This window comes from Siniperca chuatsi, linkage group LG20 (assembly GCF_020085105.1).
Source record: "Siniperca chuatsi isolate FFG_IHB_CAS linkage group LG20, ASM2008510v1, whole genome shotgun sequence".
NCBI lineage: Eukaryota > Metazoa > Chordata > Actinopteri > Centrarchiformes > Sinipercidae > Siniperca > Siniperca chuatsi.
In genome coordinates, this window is record NC_058061.1 from 8,931,558 (window position 1) to 8,946,366 (window position 14,809).

The 14,809-nt window shown below is 39.1% G+C and overlaps 2 protein-coding genes across 3 annotated transcripts; both read left to right on the forward strand.

Annotated features, from left to right (window-relative positions):
• The first annotated feature begins 50 nt into the window (after positions 1-50).
• On the forward strand, positions 51-3,124 carry uros (uroporphyrinogen III synthase). The gene is made up of 10 exons (XM_044178385.1): positions 51-261; positions 739-822; positions 948-1,031; positions 1,139-1,235; positions 1,428-1,502; positions 1,963-2,037; positions 2,143-2,226; positions 2,358-2,443; positions 2,523-2,621; positions 2,725-3,124. Exons 2-10 carry the CDS (start codon positions 760-762, stop codon positions 2,845-2,847), a joined length of 786 nt encoding a protein of 261 aa, XP_044034320.1. The 5' UTR covers positions 51-261; positions 739-759; the 3' UTR covers positions 2,848-3,124.
• A 154-nt stretch (positions 3,125-3,278) lies between these two features.
• mmp21 (matrix metallopeptidase 21) lies at positions 3,279-8,458 on the forward strand. 2 transcript variants are annotated; one of them, XM_044178382.1, is made up of 7 exons: positions 3,279-3,677; positions 3,797-4,715; positions 5,312-5,451; positions 5,569-5,710; positions 5,847-6,104; positions 6,174-6,346; positions 7,154-8,458. In XM_044178382.1, exons 1-7 carry the CDS (start codon positions 3,525-3,527, stop codon positions 7,457-7,459), a joined length of 2,091 nt encoding a protein of 696 aa, XP_044034317.1. In that variant the 5' UTR covers positions 3,279-3,524; the 3' UTR covers positions 7,460-8,458. The 2 variants fall into 2 exon arrangements, with proteins under 2 accessions (XP_044034317.1, XP_044034318.1); XM_044178383.1 differs by lacking the exon at positions 6,174-6,346.
• The last annotated feature ends 6,351 nt before the right edge of the window (positions 8,459-14,809 follow it).

Consider the following 14,809-nt stretch of genomic DNA (forward strand, 5'->3'; position numbering starts at 1 on the left):
CTTGTGGATGGAATGGAATAAACCATTTTAGAAAAAGGGGATGACAGTTATTTAAACTGTGCCTGAACTACTATGTTACTTTGATGAATAGGTATTTATATTATATAATCCAATGTTTAAGCGTAAATATTTTGCAAAAAATAATAGTTTTTTTGCATATAATTTGATTTTTTGGGAGGTTAGTTGAATATTCAATGTTATGTTTCCCCTTCTTGGCCGTGGCTGAAGTCGACATGCACTCAGCGGTCGAGATAACTCAAGGTAAATTGATTTTGTGCAATATCTTGTCTTTTTTGAGTATCCATTGTAGTTCGTATCATTTTACCCTTCGAGCAAGATAAATAAGTCGCTTATTATTACAGGCACTACGGACAGGTTCTATTAAGGGGACGGTTACTGTAGCTAAACTGAAATTCAGTGTGTCTTGCTAATGTAAACAATAACACACAATAAGACATTAACCACGTTTTAGCCTACTACATACATCCAACTACAAAGTGTGGCAGTATTGCTTCTTATTTGCGCCTCATATACAGTCCAATGATCGTGACTCAACAGTATTGTTATCAGCAGGTTGCATATGACAGTTTTAGGGTGTAGCTTAGCTTGCTGTGCTTTCACACCCTCTGTGTTCAGTATTTTTGCAGTTTTGAGTTTCTGACTTTGGTTGACAGCAGCATTCATATTCCACCCTGGTTTGTTCTGTTGTATTCTTCTCTATTTATTCTATTGATCCAGTGTTTTAAAGTCTTTGTCAAGATGAATGTACTGCTTCTCAAAGAGCCAAGAGATGGAGGGTCCATACCTGATCCTTACATTAAGGTAGATGCACCTTCCCTAAATCCACTTGTTTTCAACAATACTGCGTTCATATATGTATTCTCAGCAGTGGTCAGTACAGCACTCCACTTTTAATGCTTTGCATTTTCATTATTTTGATTCCACAGGAGCTGGCATCACATGGACATAAAGCAACCCTAATTCCCGTGCTGTCTTTTAAGTTTGTCTCATTAAACACCTTGTCAGATAAGGTAAATTCCATTGTTACAGTATTGAATTAGTTTTTTAATTAATGTATTTTCACATGTATTGCTTTAAGTGTCATGTATCTGTTGTTTAAGATGCCTTCCTGTTTCAGCTTTTCCAACCAGAAAAACATGGAGGTCTTATATTTACCAGTCCAAGAGCAGTGGAGGCTGTGAAGATGTGCTTAGAAGCAGAAGAAAGAAGGGAAGGTGAGAGGATACAAAGGAATTGCATTTCAAAAACATTAATTGTTGCACCCTGTACCTTCACTGATATAATTGTCTTAATCCCCTGAAAGCATGTGTTTGATTAAATGTCTATCAGTTGCTTCTAGACTGCTAACTGAGATGTTAAACAATTTCCCTGATTAAATGTTATCCTTTTCCTAATTATTCATTCAGAATGGAACAGCTCTGTGAAAGACAAATGGAACACCAAGTCTATCTACGTGGTTGGGAAGACAACTGCTGCATTAGGTGAGTTATTGTCACATATGAAAACACTACTCTCTTAAAATATTTTTTCTAAAAAAGAATCCATCTTTGTGCATTGTGCTTTTTATAAACCCTTGCTTTGTTAATGCTAATTCTAGCAGAGTGTGACAGCCACCTGTTGCTGACAGAAGTGTGTGAAGTGATGTTACTACTCTCAGTCATTTGGAAATAGGTTGTACACAAGTGAGAGTTTGCAGTGACACACAGCAAATATTTGGTCTTTAGAAAACAAACAGGTGCAGCACCTTCCTCATGTGTGCTTTGGCCTGTTTCTTTAGTGACAGTTGATCTCTTTGTTGTGAGTTTTATGAGTTCTGTATTTAGTAATTAAATTTTTAATTTTTTAAAATATTTATTTGTGTAATTATTCAGTAACATGTTGCTGATATCAACATTCCATATCTTATTAATCCCAATCCTTTTTGTCTTTTTTCCGGCACAGTACGAAATTTGGGTCTGAACCCTTTGGGCGAGGACACAGGGACAGCAGAGGTCCTATCACGTGTTATCATTGAACGTACAATATGATTTTATATTCCCACATTCTTGACAGTTCAGTTTAATAGAAAATGTATGATTATTCTCATTACTTATATGACCTTATACTGAATTCTCATCATAGGAGAGGACACAAATATTCCACCACTTTTTTTCCCCTGTGGCTCAATCAAAAGAGAAGTCTTGCCTACGGCTTTAAGGGACAATGGTAAGTATTTTCACCCATTGCGCCTCAGGATTACAACTCAAGGTGATAAAAGTCCCAGTGGGGTTACACTAATTATAAAATGATAATTACGCTACCTTTATCACTGCGGGGATCTGTTTCTTTGTTTCCAGGAGTGCCCCTAGAGACGCTGACTGTCTATCAAACAGCTGAACATCCAGATCTGGAGAAAAATCTAACGAACTATTTCACAGAGCAGGTAAAACCCCGCTGCTAATGCATTTTAGAGAGTACTTTTTTAAATGTAGCAATTGTTCATTTTGTCTGTGCATTTACAGGGCACTCCAGCCAGCATAGCTTTCTTCAGTCCATCAGGAGTGAAGTTTTGCCTAGAAGTGGTGCAGAGGCTGTCAGGTGAACAGCTGACTCAAATAAAGGTACAGCCTCCTCATAGTCACACGCATAAAATAATGCATGAATCTGCAGTACTTAACAGATCTTCAGTGCCTCTGACTGTCACTTAAACTTCTTTGTTTCCAGTTTGCAGCCATAGGGCCTACTACACAAGACGCTATGACTGCAGAAGGCCTGTGTGTCAGGTGTACTGCAGAAAAGCCAACACCTGAACACTTGGCAGCAACAATAGCCAAAGCTCTACAGTAACCACCCACAGGCTCTTGAATCCATCCACTTTATCTTCTCTCTTTGTATATTCTGTATTATTTATGTGTATTGTCATTTATCTGTTTTAATTTGATGCCTGTCTTAGCAGTTTTATATGTACATCAGCTAATTTGCACTGAGAAAAAGTAGCTTTCTGTGCCATAAAAGCCTCAAAAATGTAAATTTATGTAATTAAAATTCTACTTATGTTAAGCTTGCTCAAGAAAGTCAATGTAGTGTTTGTTTTTGAAAATAAACTTTGGTCAGTGTGATGATATGGAAGGTTTGGTCAGTGGTTATTCATCGTAAAACACTCAATAGTGTGTGTGTGTGTGTGTCCTATTCAAAACAGGTGTTGGCAGAAGTCATGGCCGTCCTAAATTGTTATTGTCCACATGAAAGTGAAGGGTTTAACTTCTTTCCACAGGTCAACAACAGTCCATATAAAACCAATGGAGCATGTATAACACATCCACACAATTCAGTAAAATTGAGCAGTTGGAGACAGTAAAGACAGGTTTACTTTTCACACAAAGCTGAGGACAGTGGGATACCTCCAGGGAGTCGCACCTTTAAGATGGGTGTGGAGAAACTCAGGATCTGCCTATAAAGCACTGTGGCTTCTTACTTGCCATCATCTTACTTGTATATAGTCACACGAGTAAACCAACAGCACGATGCTGACTCTCATCCAGCTGATAATTTTGCTTTTTTGGACGAGCATTAGCTCAGCTGATGCAGAGAAACTTTTTCATAATCGGGATCATTCTGATGTGCAGACCCTTAATTCTCACCAAGCTGAAGTTATAACAGACAAGCACACAGCAGAGGTAAAAATCTTAACATTTTTCCAATTGCTCTCCTTTTTTTCAAACTTCAGCATCTACTAGATTAGACATTTTACGATTGATTATAGGAACCATATAATGTTACCCATGTCTTGTTATAGTTATTTCTCTCTAGATATGGATTCATAAAGCCAGTGAACTGGGAGGAGATCCAGTTTGAAGAGTCTGACACCTCTTTTAATGATGACTTCCTGGATGACCTTCAAGACACGATCCAGGAAGGAACCTCAGTGCAACATTCAAGGGATGCTCCTCGGGATGGTGATCAAGATGACCACAGCCAAGTGTTTATTTCAGCACTTGAAGAGTTTCAGAGGGTATCAGGCTTGCCTGTCACGGGTGTGTTTGATGAGGCCACCAGGATGGCAATGAACAAACCGAGATGTGGAGTCCCTGACAAGGAGATTGACCTAAAAACCCCTGTAGCACCTGAGAACAGTAGTGCCTCAAATACTGAAAACAGTTCCAGTGACACTTTTAATGAGACTGACACTAAAAACACAGCAAGTAATATAATCAGTGACACCTCTTCTGTTGGTACTTCTGACTCCTTTGAAGATGACATATTCAATTTTAATGACACAGAAAGTGCTCTCACAGGCATTTCCAATGACACCAGCAGGAATTACACAGAAGACTTTAACTTATTTGATCATATTTTAAATAAGACTTCTCTAAACAGCTCACATGATATCAACATGGACAGTCAAATGGTAAATAGCAGCTTGAACATACGTCAGAGCGAAGCAGTGCGACGCAGGAAACGTCACCTTGCCACTCTTGTGTCCAAAAACAGGCATAAGAGAGATTTGAGTGAAACAGGTTACATGGCCTTTTCTAAGAGGGTGTTGAAATGGAGGCTGATAGGAGAAGGCTATAGCAGTCAGTTGTCTATTGAAGACCAGAGGTACATCTTCAGACTTGCCTTCAGGATGTGGAGTGAGGTGTCTCCGTTGGAGTTTGTGGAGGACATACATTCCCCACTGGAGGATGTTGATATCAGGCTGGGCTTTGGCACAGGTAGGTCTGACCTAGTATTTATATTTATATTTTATTACTACTCTTTGTTTCAGAATAACATAACTTCTCTGTGAAGGTTAATATCTTGTTTCGGTTTGAAAAAATTAAATGATGTCATCCTCATGGCACACATTGTCTTTTAAGTAAAGGTCAATAGTAAAACTTGCTAGTACATCAAGTACAGTACAGAGGTTTTTCACTCACTCGCTTAGTGCGATATTTACAGAAAATACACAATTCCCATTTTAGAATTGATATTTGAGAAAAAAAAGCTCCTCCAAAGTGTGTCAGTAAAATTGTCAAATTAAATAATTTAATTCAATATAGACTACAACAATAGCTTTAATGTTAAGAATCAACATATTTCAGCTGTAAATAGCCATCATCAGTGTTCCATAGAGCAGGAATATGTTGGTTTTGTACAATAAAGCTTTGTATGTCTTTACTGCAGAACAGCTGGATGATTACATTTTTTCACTATACCTTCCCCTTGTGTGACGTAACATATTGCATTGTGTGAAGATAATGTTTTATTCAAATTCACAGAGAAATCAATGCATCTTTTTTTAAATTATGTGCTGCTATATTCCACACAGGAAGGCATCTGGGTTGCAATCAGAGATTTGATGGCACTGGTCAAGAATTTGCTCACGCCTGGTTTCTGGGTGATATACACTTTGATGACGACGAACATTTCACTGGTCCCAATGCTGGCAGTGGGATCAGCCTCCTCAAAGTAATCAAACTACAGCGTGATCAAAGGAACCATCAGATGTTATAATTGAAAAAGAATAATCAGAGGTTCAGTTACAGCTCATTCATTCTAACAACATTTTTCATTTCTTTCTATTAGGTCGCAGTTCATGAGATTGGTCATGTTTTGGGTCTCCCCCACATCTACAGACCTGGCTCTATAATGCAGCCCAGCTATCTGCCCCAAGAGTCAGGCTTTGAGATGGACTGGATGGACAGGAAGGCCATACAGCACCTCTATGGTACATGGTAACAGCACCATCTAGTGGATACATGCACACAGACCAGAGAGAAATATATTTATATACATACTTACAGTAATAGACCATAGACACAAAATCAATTTGTTTTCTATAATATGCTTGTGTTTGAACCCAGGGGGCTGTAAAGGTCGATTCAACACAGTATTTGATTGGATCAGAAAGGAGAAGACGCCCTATGGGGAGATGGTCATCCGCTTTAACACCTATTTCATGAGAGACGGCTGGTACTGGCTGTATGAGAACAAAAATAACCGAACACGCTATGGAGATCCAGTTGCGCTGCAGATTGGCTGGCGTGGAATTCCCATGGACGGAGTGGATGCGTGTGTGCATGTGTGGTCCAGAAAAAGAGATGCTGTTTACTTCTTTAAAGGTAGGCCTAGAATCATTTTCATAAAATAGCTGTAAAGATATATTTGGTGAATGTTGTTTTTGTGTATAGGTACTCAGTTCTGGAGGTATGACAATGAGAATGACCAGGTGTTCAGACAGGATCCTGAAGGTCACCGCTATCCGAGGTTAATCTCTGAGGGTTTCCCAGGGGTGTTCAGTCCCATTGACACAGCCTTTTATGACAGGAGGGACTCCCACATCTACTTCTTCAAAAACAATCTTGTAAGAATTGCATCCTTATCTTCTCTTTGATACGATACATGGGGAGTTGCATAGGAAGCACATAGATAAATTAGATTAGTTTGAATGGAAACAACAATAGATTCGGGGATTGTGTGAGAGAGAAGGCCAGTGAGATGACGGTTTACGGGATTAAATCAAGGCTGGATTGTCAATCAGGCAAAGTGGGCAACTGCCAAGTGTCACAGCCCCCCAAGGCACCAAAAAACCCAGGTTTACTGTGTGTCAAGTTTTGGTAATTTGATTTATTGCAAATTTGTCAGGGAATATCGACTAAGGTGGGTCCTGCATTATTACCTTCCCATTAATACTTTTGTGGCCCTGTCCTGTAAAGGGACCCGCTCTCAAAATCACAAACTAACAGACACACAGAAAACCTGGGGCCTATTATTACAGCAAAGGACTGCTCGTTGGTTTCTGGGCATATAATTAAGATGCCATGTATACTCTGTTCTGTGCTCCATACTTGACAGGAACCGGTTACAAACATTATGCACAGAGGGTATTCTGTACATATCCTGGTGGAGGGTCTAAAATTTGAGATTAATTGTCATTACAACTATTGTTTTCTTATGCGATTTGTAATCTAATAATCCAAGTTTGTAGAACAAGTGGATATACAATAAGCAAAGTCTTGGAGAGACATAAGCCCAAGCTAATTCATTGTTTCTCAGCATTATGAGATATAGAACATATTCATGCAAACAAACACTTCCTCTGTGATTTGTTTGTATGTTGTAATTAAATTTATTTGTATATAAGAGGAAAAACAATTATCTGTTCAAACAGGTGTATGCATTCGACGTGGAAGCCAACAGCTTGGCAAGCGGCTTCCCCAAAAACATCAGAGATGTTTTCCCAGCAGTGGAGAGCGGAGACCATCCAGATGGCAACATCGACGCTGCCTACTTTTCCTATACCCACAATGCAATCTTTCTACTCAAGGGCATGCGCTTCTGGCAGGTGGTGGGCAGCCGCAATCGTTGGCGCCGGCCCTTTCTGCCACGAAATGGCCTGCTGCCACACAAGGAGGTTGATCAGCACTGGTTTGACATCTGCAACGTTCATCCCACTGCTCTCAAACTAACCCGCTGAGGTTGCTGAAGCAGATTCATTAAACCCTGCTGATGTGCACTGATATGGTCTACTGATTCAACTGTTTTTGTATGTATATATGTTGTCAAATGTGTTAGGCACCCAGTATCTACTTTTTTGTAATGTTTAACAACTGAATATTTCTGCTGGCTTGTTTTCAATGAGGTGTGTTATTAATATATCAGCTGCTTTGTCTGTCTCTCACTTAGAGATGCCAAATGCATATTGGCATGAAAACAATCCTACAGGACCTCTTATGATTAAGATATTTAGAACATTACTGAGAATAAACTTTTTTATAGAATGTTTATCCATTCTTTACACAGACACCTTGTTTTGTTTGCTGAGCTGCACTCTGTAAAGCTTGATGTGCTTGAAGTGCACTGTGGAGAAATTGCTTTCAAATGGCACACTACAAAGAAAAGTGGATGTTTACGCAAAAACGTATGAATTGTCAAAGCTCACAGTGGAGTGACTTCTCATGTCAGATACACTGGATCTACATCAAGAAACATGCATACAAGTATCTGTACTACTATGCATGTATAAAAATGGACATTAATTCTGAAGACAGAGTGGTTTCTGGGTAAACCTATAGATTAAAAGAATGTTTTCTTTTGGATAATGTTATAGAAAAAGAAATGTTATATAATGATGTAAAAATGTATATCATCAGAAATATTGCATACAATGGATTAACAATAGGGATTCATTCAGATTCCTCAGATTGTTTCTTATTTGTGCAACATGTTGCTAGGAGGTATACAAAATTATTACTAGATCCACTCGTTGCCCCGTGGTGATGATGGTACACTTGGTCTGACTGCCTCTTGTTGTCTTGCTAACAGGAAATAATATCATGTGACCCGGAAACCATGATACTCCCCTTCACAAAAATCCCTTCAATGCCTGTGATTCATCTCTTGCAGTACAACAAGCTTTTGAGCTGATTTGGAATAAAACAATATCAGCTTTATCAATAAAAACCTAGAGGTGGTGGAAAACATCTATCTAGTGATCTGTTTCTTTGAAATCCTTCTTTGTATGAATGGTTATGGTTAAAGATTTACACACTATCAATCAAAAAAGAGCAGAAAGAGTGCAAAATGATTGAAAAAGGGACTCGCCTTATTACTTAATGCTGTTCCATTTTATAGTAATCATTTGAGCATGGTGCAAAGACACAGACATCGATTCTGTAATCAATATGTTACTTGAACACTCTTATTAATTCAGCTCATTTTAGGAGACTAATCTCATGGTAGGCCCCAGATAACTGGTGTTGTGCTCCAGGCGCTCCATAGGCTATATTAATAAATTGAAGTAGAAATCAATTACAAGCAAAGGAACAAAATGTCATGGCAAGTGGGGCTACAGAGATGGATGTCATGAGATGGTGAGTCTGCTCGCGTTTACAGAATGAGCTCTCTCTGTAAAGGCATTAACAGCATACAAATAAATGTTCATCTATTCTGTGATTCCTTGTAATTTTCATGGTATATTTGATGAACTTAGAGATTCAAAATATTACAATATTTACACGCATATTATTCCTCCAAGAGAACTAATAAACATTCTCTAATTTAGAATGAAGCCACATTTGTTTGAATCTAATATGCCATATGTTTGTTGCTACAGTACATTGCTGTGTGGTTGACATCTCAGCAGGAATTTTTGATAGACTAATATTGAACCCAGTACATAAGATGATGCAGTGCACTGGAGATCTGTTTGTTTATCCCATTATAAAGCACCAAACATCTCCTGCACCCTGGAGTTCCCCATACAGTGAAATCCTAAATACAAACTGTTATTCACACATGCGAGTCCCCGGCTGCCATACTGCACAGCTCAATGATCTGTGCTTTTGCACTAACAGTGCTGCTATTGAAGCTCCCTTCCCTACACCGCGGGCCTCTTTGGATGCGACTAGGATAAATGAGATCAGTCATGCTGATGGAGCCTGAGCCGCAGCAGCCCCAGAGAGATACAAAAACCTGTGTCATGGCACAGGAATTCACATGGGAGGCACTTCAGAAACAGGAGAATGGGACCAAACTCCTGCAGCACATTCATACAGTATAACGAAAAATCTCCCAAACTCTACTAAGATGTGAAAATAACTTGCAGTGCTGGTGCCTCATTTCTGTCTAAGAGCAGTGCGGAAAACATAGGAATAAATCATTTCTAGTATCATGTCAAATGAGTGTCACACAGTAATGTGTCTTTGTGTGTGCCATGGGATTAGCTCAACAAACTGCAGTAGATACAGTGGCGTGTTACATTTAAATGTATCTTCAAGATTCTCATCTGTGAGCTCCAGCCTTTCAAGGATATCCTTGTTGTCACAGATCTCTTGAATTAATAGTGAGTTCAAGGATAACATCGCTTTCAATATGTTCATAGAAAGAGAACATTTGCACAGTAAACAATTACAGGATTTCCCTTGTGATAGAAATTATGGCATTTTTTCTGTGAGTCACATCTTTTGGGAAGGATGTTGAATAGTTCCAATATATTGTGCACTTGAGCTGAGATTTTATTTAATGTCATAACATTCACACTATACTGTGAAAATCTTTCATGCCCTGTCCACAGTCTGCCCTTGCACAAACAGAGCAAGAGCAAGTGAAACCTCATCAGGAAAAGGAATAAACAATTCCATTACTTCAAAAGTATTGATCAGTAGCCATGGAGGGGACTCATGAGGATGGAACAGCTTCCTGCATATCATTCTCCTACCGCAGTCTGGTGTATCTTGATATTTCCTCACCGCTCACTCATTATAACCAACCAACTGGTTTTCTAACACAGTTTAAGTTGCATTACATGGCAACAGTCAGATAAATCTCAACTTGACTTTGACCATGAGTCATGTCATGAATTGTTGACACAAAAACAATAACAGAATGGGCAAAATTCAATGTAACCTAACCATGAAACCTTTTCTAATAACATGTTACATTTTCCTAATGAATCGGTGTTTGACCATCACTTTATCAATTAAAATGATACTCCAGTGATTTAATATTGCACTTCTATAAAGTTTGGGGACATGCAGGAAATTTAAAAAAGAATGGTCAAAATTGAAGCAGCAGAGGCCGAGATATCCTAACTTTCAGTCCCTCTAATATGAGTCAAGTTCCAAAAACACTGGATCCTATACTTTCCATAATGCAGCTTGAAAGTATCTTTTTGTTAGATCATCCTTGCTTGATAAAAGCCCACATCTCTCAAACTCCATGCCCCCACTTTTTAATGCAGGCTTAGAAAGCTCCTCCAGAGCCAAGCCACTCATTCACAGGCTGAGTAGTACTCCCTATGATGAGTAAACTGAGCTTTATGCATAAATAGGTGGAGGGCCCCTTTAATATTTTATAGATTCTTTACATTTAATAACTAACAAGCAAACAAAATTGTGTATAGTATTAAAACATTATCCTTAACAAATCAAACAAGAAGAAGACAATATCCTAAAGATTGGCGACAACATTACAGTTCATGTGTTCTTTAAGTTCTTATACTTTCATTTGAACCCTTCCAAGTACTTACATATCCATATAATCACACACCAGCACTTTATCTTCATCAAACTACACTGCACCTTTGACAGGCCATAGATTAGCATACATACCCTCCCTACTGTGAGGCCTGGTGTAACTGTTGTATTAAAATGTAAATGTAGGAACATAATATTATGCCTTCAAACAGGTAAACTCATCTTTCATGCTACAGAAAAAGGGACCTGTAGAGGGCAACCTCAGCACATAGTTCAACTAGTCCCCAGAACTGCTGTATGGACCCACAATTGTCAATCTCCATTTTTTATGGCACATTGGTATTAATTTTTCAATGTATAGATTTTTTCACATGTTTATGCATCTTTAGCATTTTTATTTACCCTATAAATGTGTTTGACATTTTGATAATTTGCTTAAAATGTAATAGGGAACAAAACTCTATGTGCACCCATGTTCCTTTTTTTCTCTTCATTGTAATATGAGAAATGTGTGATTTTGGATCAATGCTTATGAATGCAATTAAAGTATATTGGGTTGTCTATTTGTTTGTGAATATGTGTATTTTGAGTGCGGAAAAGAGAGGATTCTTTCCACATACTATACTGTATGTGTCCCCTGTTGTCAGAGGCCTATGGAAATGCTGACATGTGTGTCTGTGTCTGTGTGTGTGTTTCCTGAAATGACAGGTTATGGAAATACATTCAGCTGGGTATGCATGCGCTATGTGCTATGTTTCACTATGTTTGAAAGGGAATTTGTAGCTGCTGCCAAAGATTCCACTGCCACACTGAGGTAGAGAGCGGATCAGCATTTATTCTGCAGTAATAAGCATGGAATTCAGACTTTCTTGAAAAGCGGATTTTGAGTTGTTTTGCGCATTAACTCTGAGTGGCATCGTTAACAAGACTCTGGCTTGTTTACAGTGGTTCAAAAATCAAGCAGTCTCTCACCTCACTCAGAAAGAGACACGCATAAAATACACACGTAGCTGCACACATACTCACAAACATACACCCACATTTGCACAAATGCATACACATGTGCACTCTCACAAGAATCACATACACATACACAGATGTTCCCCCACATGTGTCTCCCTCCCTTCCTTCCTCCCTTTCTGCTTCTCTTCTTGCCCTCAGATAAAGAAGTTCGGATTAAAAGAGAAAAACACTGACTGATGCCTTCACGACTGCCTCTCAATTGCACATTCAAATCAATATTTCAAAAGCTTTTATCATCAAATAGTTTCAAGCAAAGTGCTCCTCACTAAGGATCTTTAATGTTGAGGAGAGGTAAATAGGATTTGGAATTCACAAACCCAAGCTCTCACGCCATCATTATACCGTGAAGAAGAAGAAACTCTTTTTGTGTGACAGAAAACAGTGTAAGTCTGCAGTAAAAGCAGTTTTTTAGACGACAGAACAAGTATCTTTGACTTTATATCCCTGCTTGGTTACATATGTAAGCAGGATTCACTATGCCAAATGGAAATAGTACAGTAATTGCATGTCTTCTCTTGAGAATAGTCCATGTATCACGCAGACTAATTTGAACGAGGAATCCAAATCATGCAAGTGTAATTAAGCATTGTGTAGCCTCATGCATAATGCAGCATATAGATAGGCCTATTGACTAAATACCTGATAAACAAATAGAGTGGGTGTGGAAGAGGATATGTTTGTCATACCAAAAGCAATCCGCCCAATAAATGCAGTCGGCCCACCAATTTGCCTCCATATGTGGAAGAGGAATTTCTCCAACCCCCTGCAAACTGAACCTTGACCTTTGGCTAAGGAGGAGTTTTAGAGACAAAACAAGGGGCTTTCTGGTGATGTCAGTCTGAGTGGCAGCTGCAGGTCAAGGGGGGAGGGACAAGGCTGTCCCACGCATGGCCACACAGAAGTGACTGCCCGGCTGCCACCTCCAGTTTGAGCCTGGGAAAGTGACAGGAAATGTACGTGCCATGGCAGGCTTTGTCAAAGAGGAGGGGAAATGAAAATGGGCCTGGACATTGGACTGATGGCAGATAAAAACATCTAATGCTTAAGTTATCTTCAAGTTTCATACCTGTTTTGTTTACTTGACTTTCATTTTAAAGGGTCACTTCACCCAAAGTACAAAAAACATATTTTCTCACTTAGGCCTACATCTAGTGGTATCTAGCCATGCAGACAGTTTCTAAAGGGACTATTTCTTTGCCAGAAATGAAAACTGCTGACAGAGTGACGGTGCAGATTATCCAGTTAACAGGACATTGTTTCTTGACAGACACATTGTTGTTAAGCCAGCAAATGAAAATCTTTCTTTTCACCTCCATTGTATTCCGAATCTCAGATCTGAAATTCAAATCTCAGAAATCTCAAAACATGGGCACCCCCCCCTCAAAAAAAAAAGAAAACTGTATGGCTGGATATAGAGGAAGTGAGAAAATATGTTTTGTAATTTGGGTGAACCAGTCCTTTAATTTGTCTGAGGGAAGTCAAGGAGTACTGCTGTCACCATGAGCCTTTGATTAATTTGTACATCAGCAGCAGCAGCAGCAATGCAGTCATTTTATTTACTTTCAAGTGTCTCTGTTTTTGCAGTGATCACAAGTTCCAACTTTATGCACTCACAAAAAATATGGCATGGTGCTGTTACCACCTGTCAACAAAATTGCTTACATCTGATGAGCCCTTTTATTCTCTTCTGAGACACAGAAACTCATCTGCTTATGAGACTACTTGTACATTCACAAGCACCAAACCAGGAATTCGTCAAGTGGCCGAGCTTCAGGTTTGTCTTTCCTCCTCCTCCCTCCTTTGCCTTTGTTTCTCCTCTTACCCACCACCACCATCATTGACTGTCCCTCTCCTATCCCTGTCCCCTCCACTTCCTCCTCCACCACCATCATCTCTTTCCTATGGCAGCTCCCACCCTGATATTCTCCTCACCTCAGCACCCCCACCCCTCTCTCTTCCCTTTTCTACCAGGGGAACAGATGGGGTTTAACTCGGGGGGGAATGATGGTTGGGTATGAACAGTCCCTTACTTTACTGGGGGAAGGGTGTCACACTTTGTGTTACACACCAGTCTGTGTGATTGTGTGTGCGTGTGTGTGTGAGTCTAGGTTTCACTTTCAGCCTAAATTTGGGCTAGAAGACATTTTTTATATGTTATAGGTCTTTTGGACTGTAGGAACATACGGTTTGTTAGAAAAAAAACAAAATCCCAAAAAAGATTCAAGATTTGCCACTTTAGCACACAAAAAATTAATAAGGTAAATAAGGTAATTAATATAAGTACAGTCATGTTTTTTTTTATCAACTTAGAATTATTTCAAAAATGTGTCTTCCATCTTTTCCAGAATAGATTACTGTAACTGTCTGCCTGCCTGAGTGGTAAAGCCTGTTCACATCTTATTTATTTTATTTGTATTTATAAAACACTTTTCTAGACTGTGATACAAAAACAAAAACGTTCAGCATAAAAGCACATAACATTATAGGAACAGACAAGATTTATAACAGGTGTTGTTAAAAGCATGTTTTAAAAGGTGTGTTTTAAGAAGTTTCTTAAAGCTAAAAAGACTGGGTGCAATCCTGAGCTCTGAGCATAGAGGGGGGCACTGCAGCAGAAAGCTCTGTCGCCCATAGTTTGAAGGTTGGTGGAGAATAGGTAGCTACTAAAGCGAAGTGGGCGGGAGGGTGTGTAGGCCTACGTCTGAATGAGGTCACAGACATAATGGTGTGCAGATCCATGAACAGCTTTGCAGGTTAACGTGAGGATTTTGTACTGAATGCAGGAGAGAGTGGAGGCCAGTGTAAATGAAATAAATTTGGAGTTATAT

What these genes read in the sequence shown, in the direction of transcription:
- uros (XM_044178385.1), top strand. Translation starts at nt 760, where the DNA reads ATGAATGTACTGCTTCTCAAAGAGCCAAGAGATGGAGGGTCCATACCT. An exon ending in GAAGACAACTGCTGCATTAG is followed by an intron (nt 1,503 to 1,962) that starts GTGAGTTATTGT and finishes TTTCCGGCACAG; the next exon opens with TACGAAATTTGGGTCTGAAC. An exon ending in CGAACTATTTCACAGAGCAG is followed by an intron (nt 2,444 to 2,522) that starts GTAAAACCCCGC and finishes GTGCATTTACAG; the next exon opens with GGCACTCCAGCCAGCATAGC.
- mmp21 (XM_044178382.1), top strand. Translation starts at nt 3,525, where the DNA reads ATGCTGACTCTCATCCAGCTGATAATTTTGCTTTTTTGGACGAGCATT. An exon ending in CAGGCTGGGCTTTGGCACAG is followed by an intron (nt 4,716 to 5,311) that starts GTAGGTCTGACC and finishes TATTCCACACAG; the next exon opens with GAAGGCATCTGGGTTGCAAT. An exon ending in GGCCATACAGCACCTCTATG is followed by an intron (nt 5,711 to 5,846) that starts GTACATGGTAAC and finishes GTTTGAACCCAG; the next exon opens with GGGGCTGTAAAGGTCGATTC.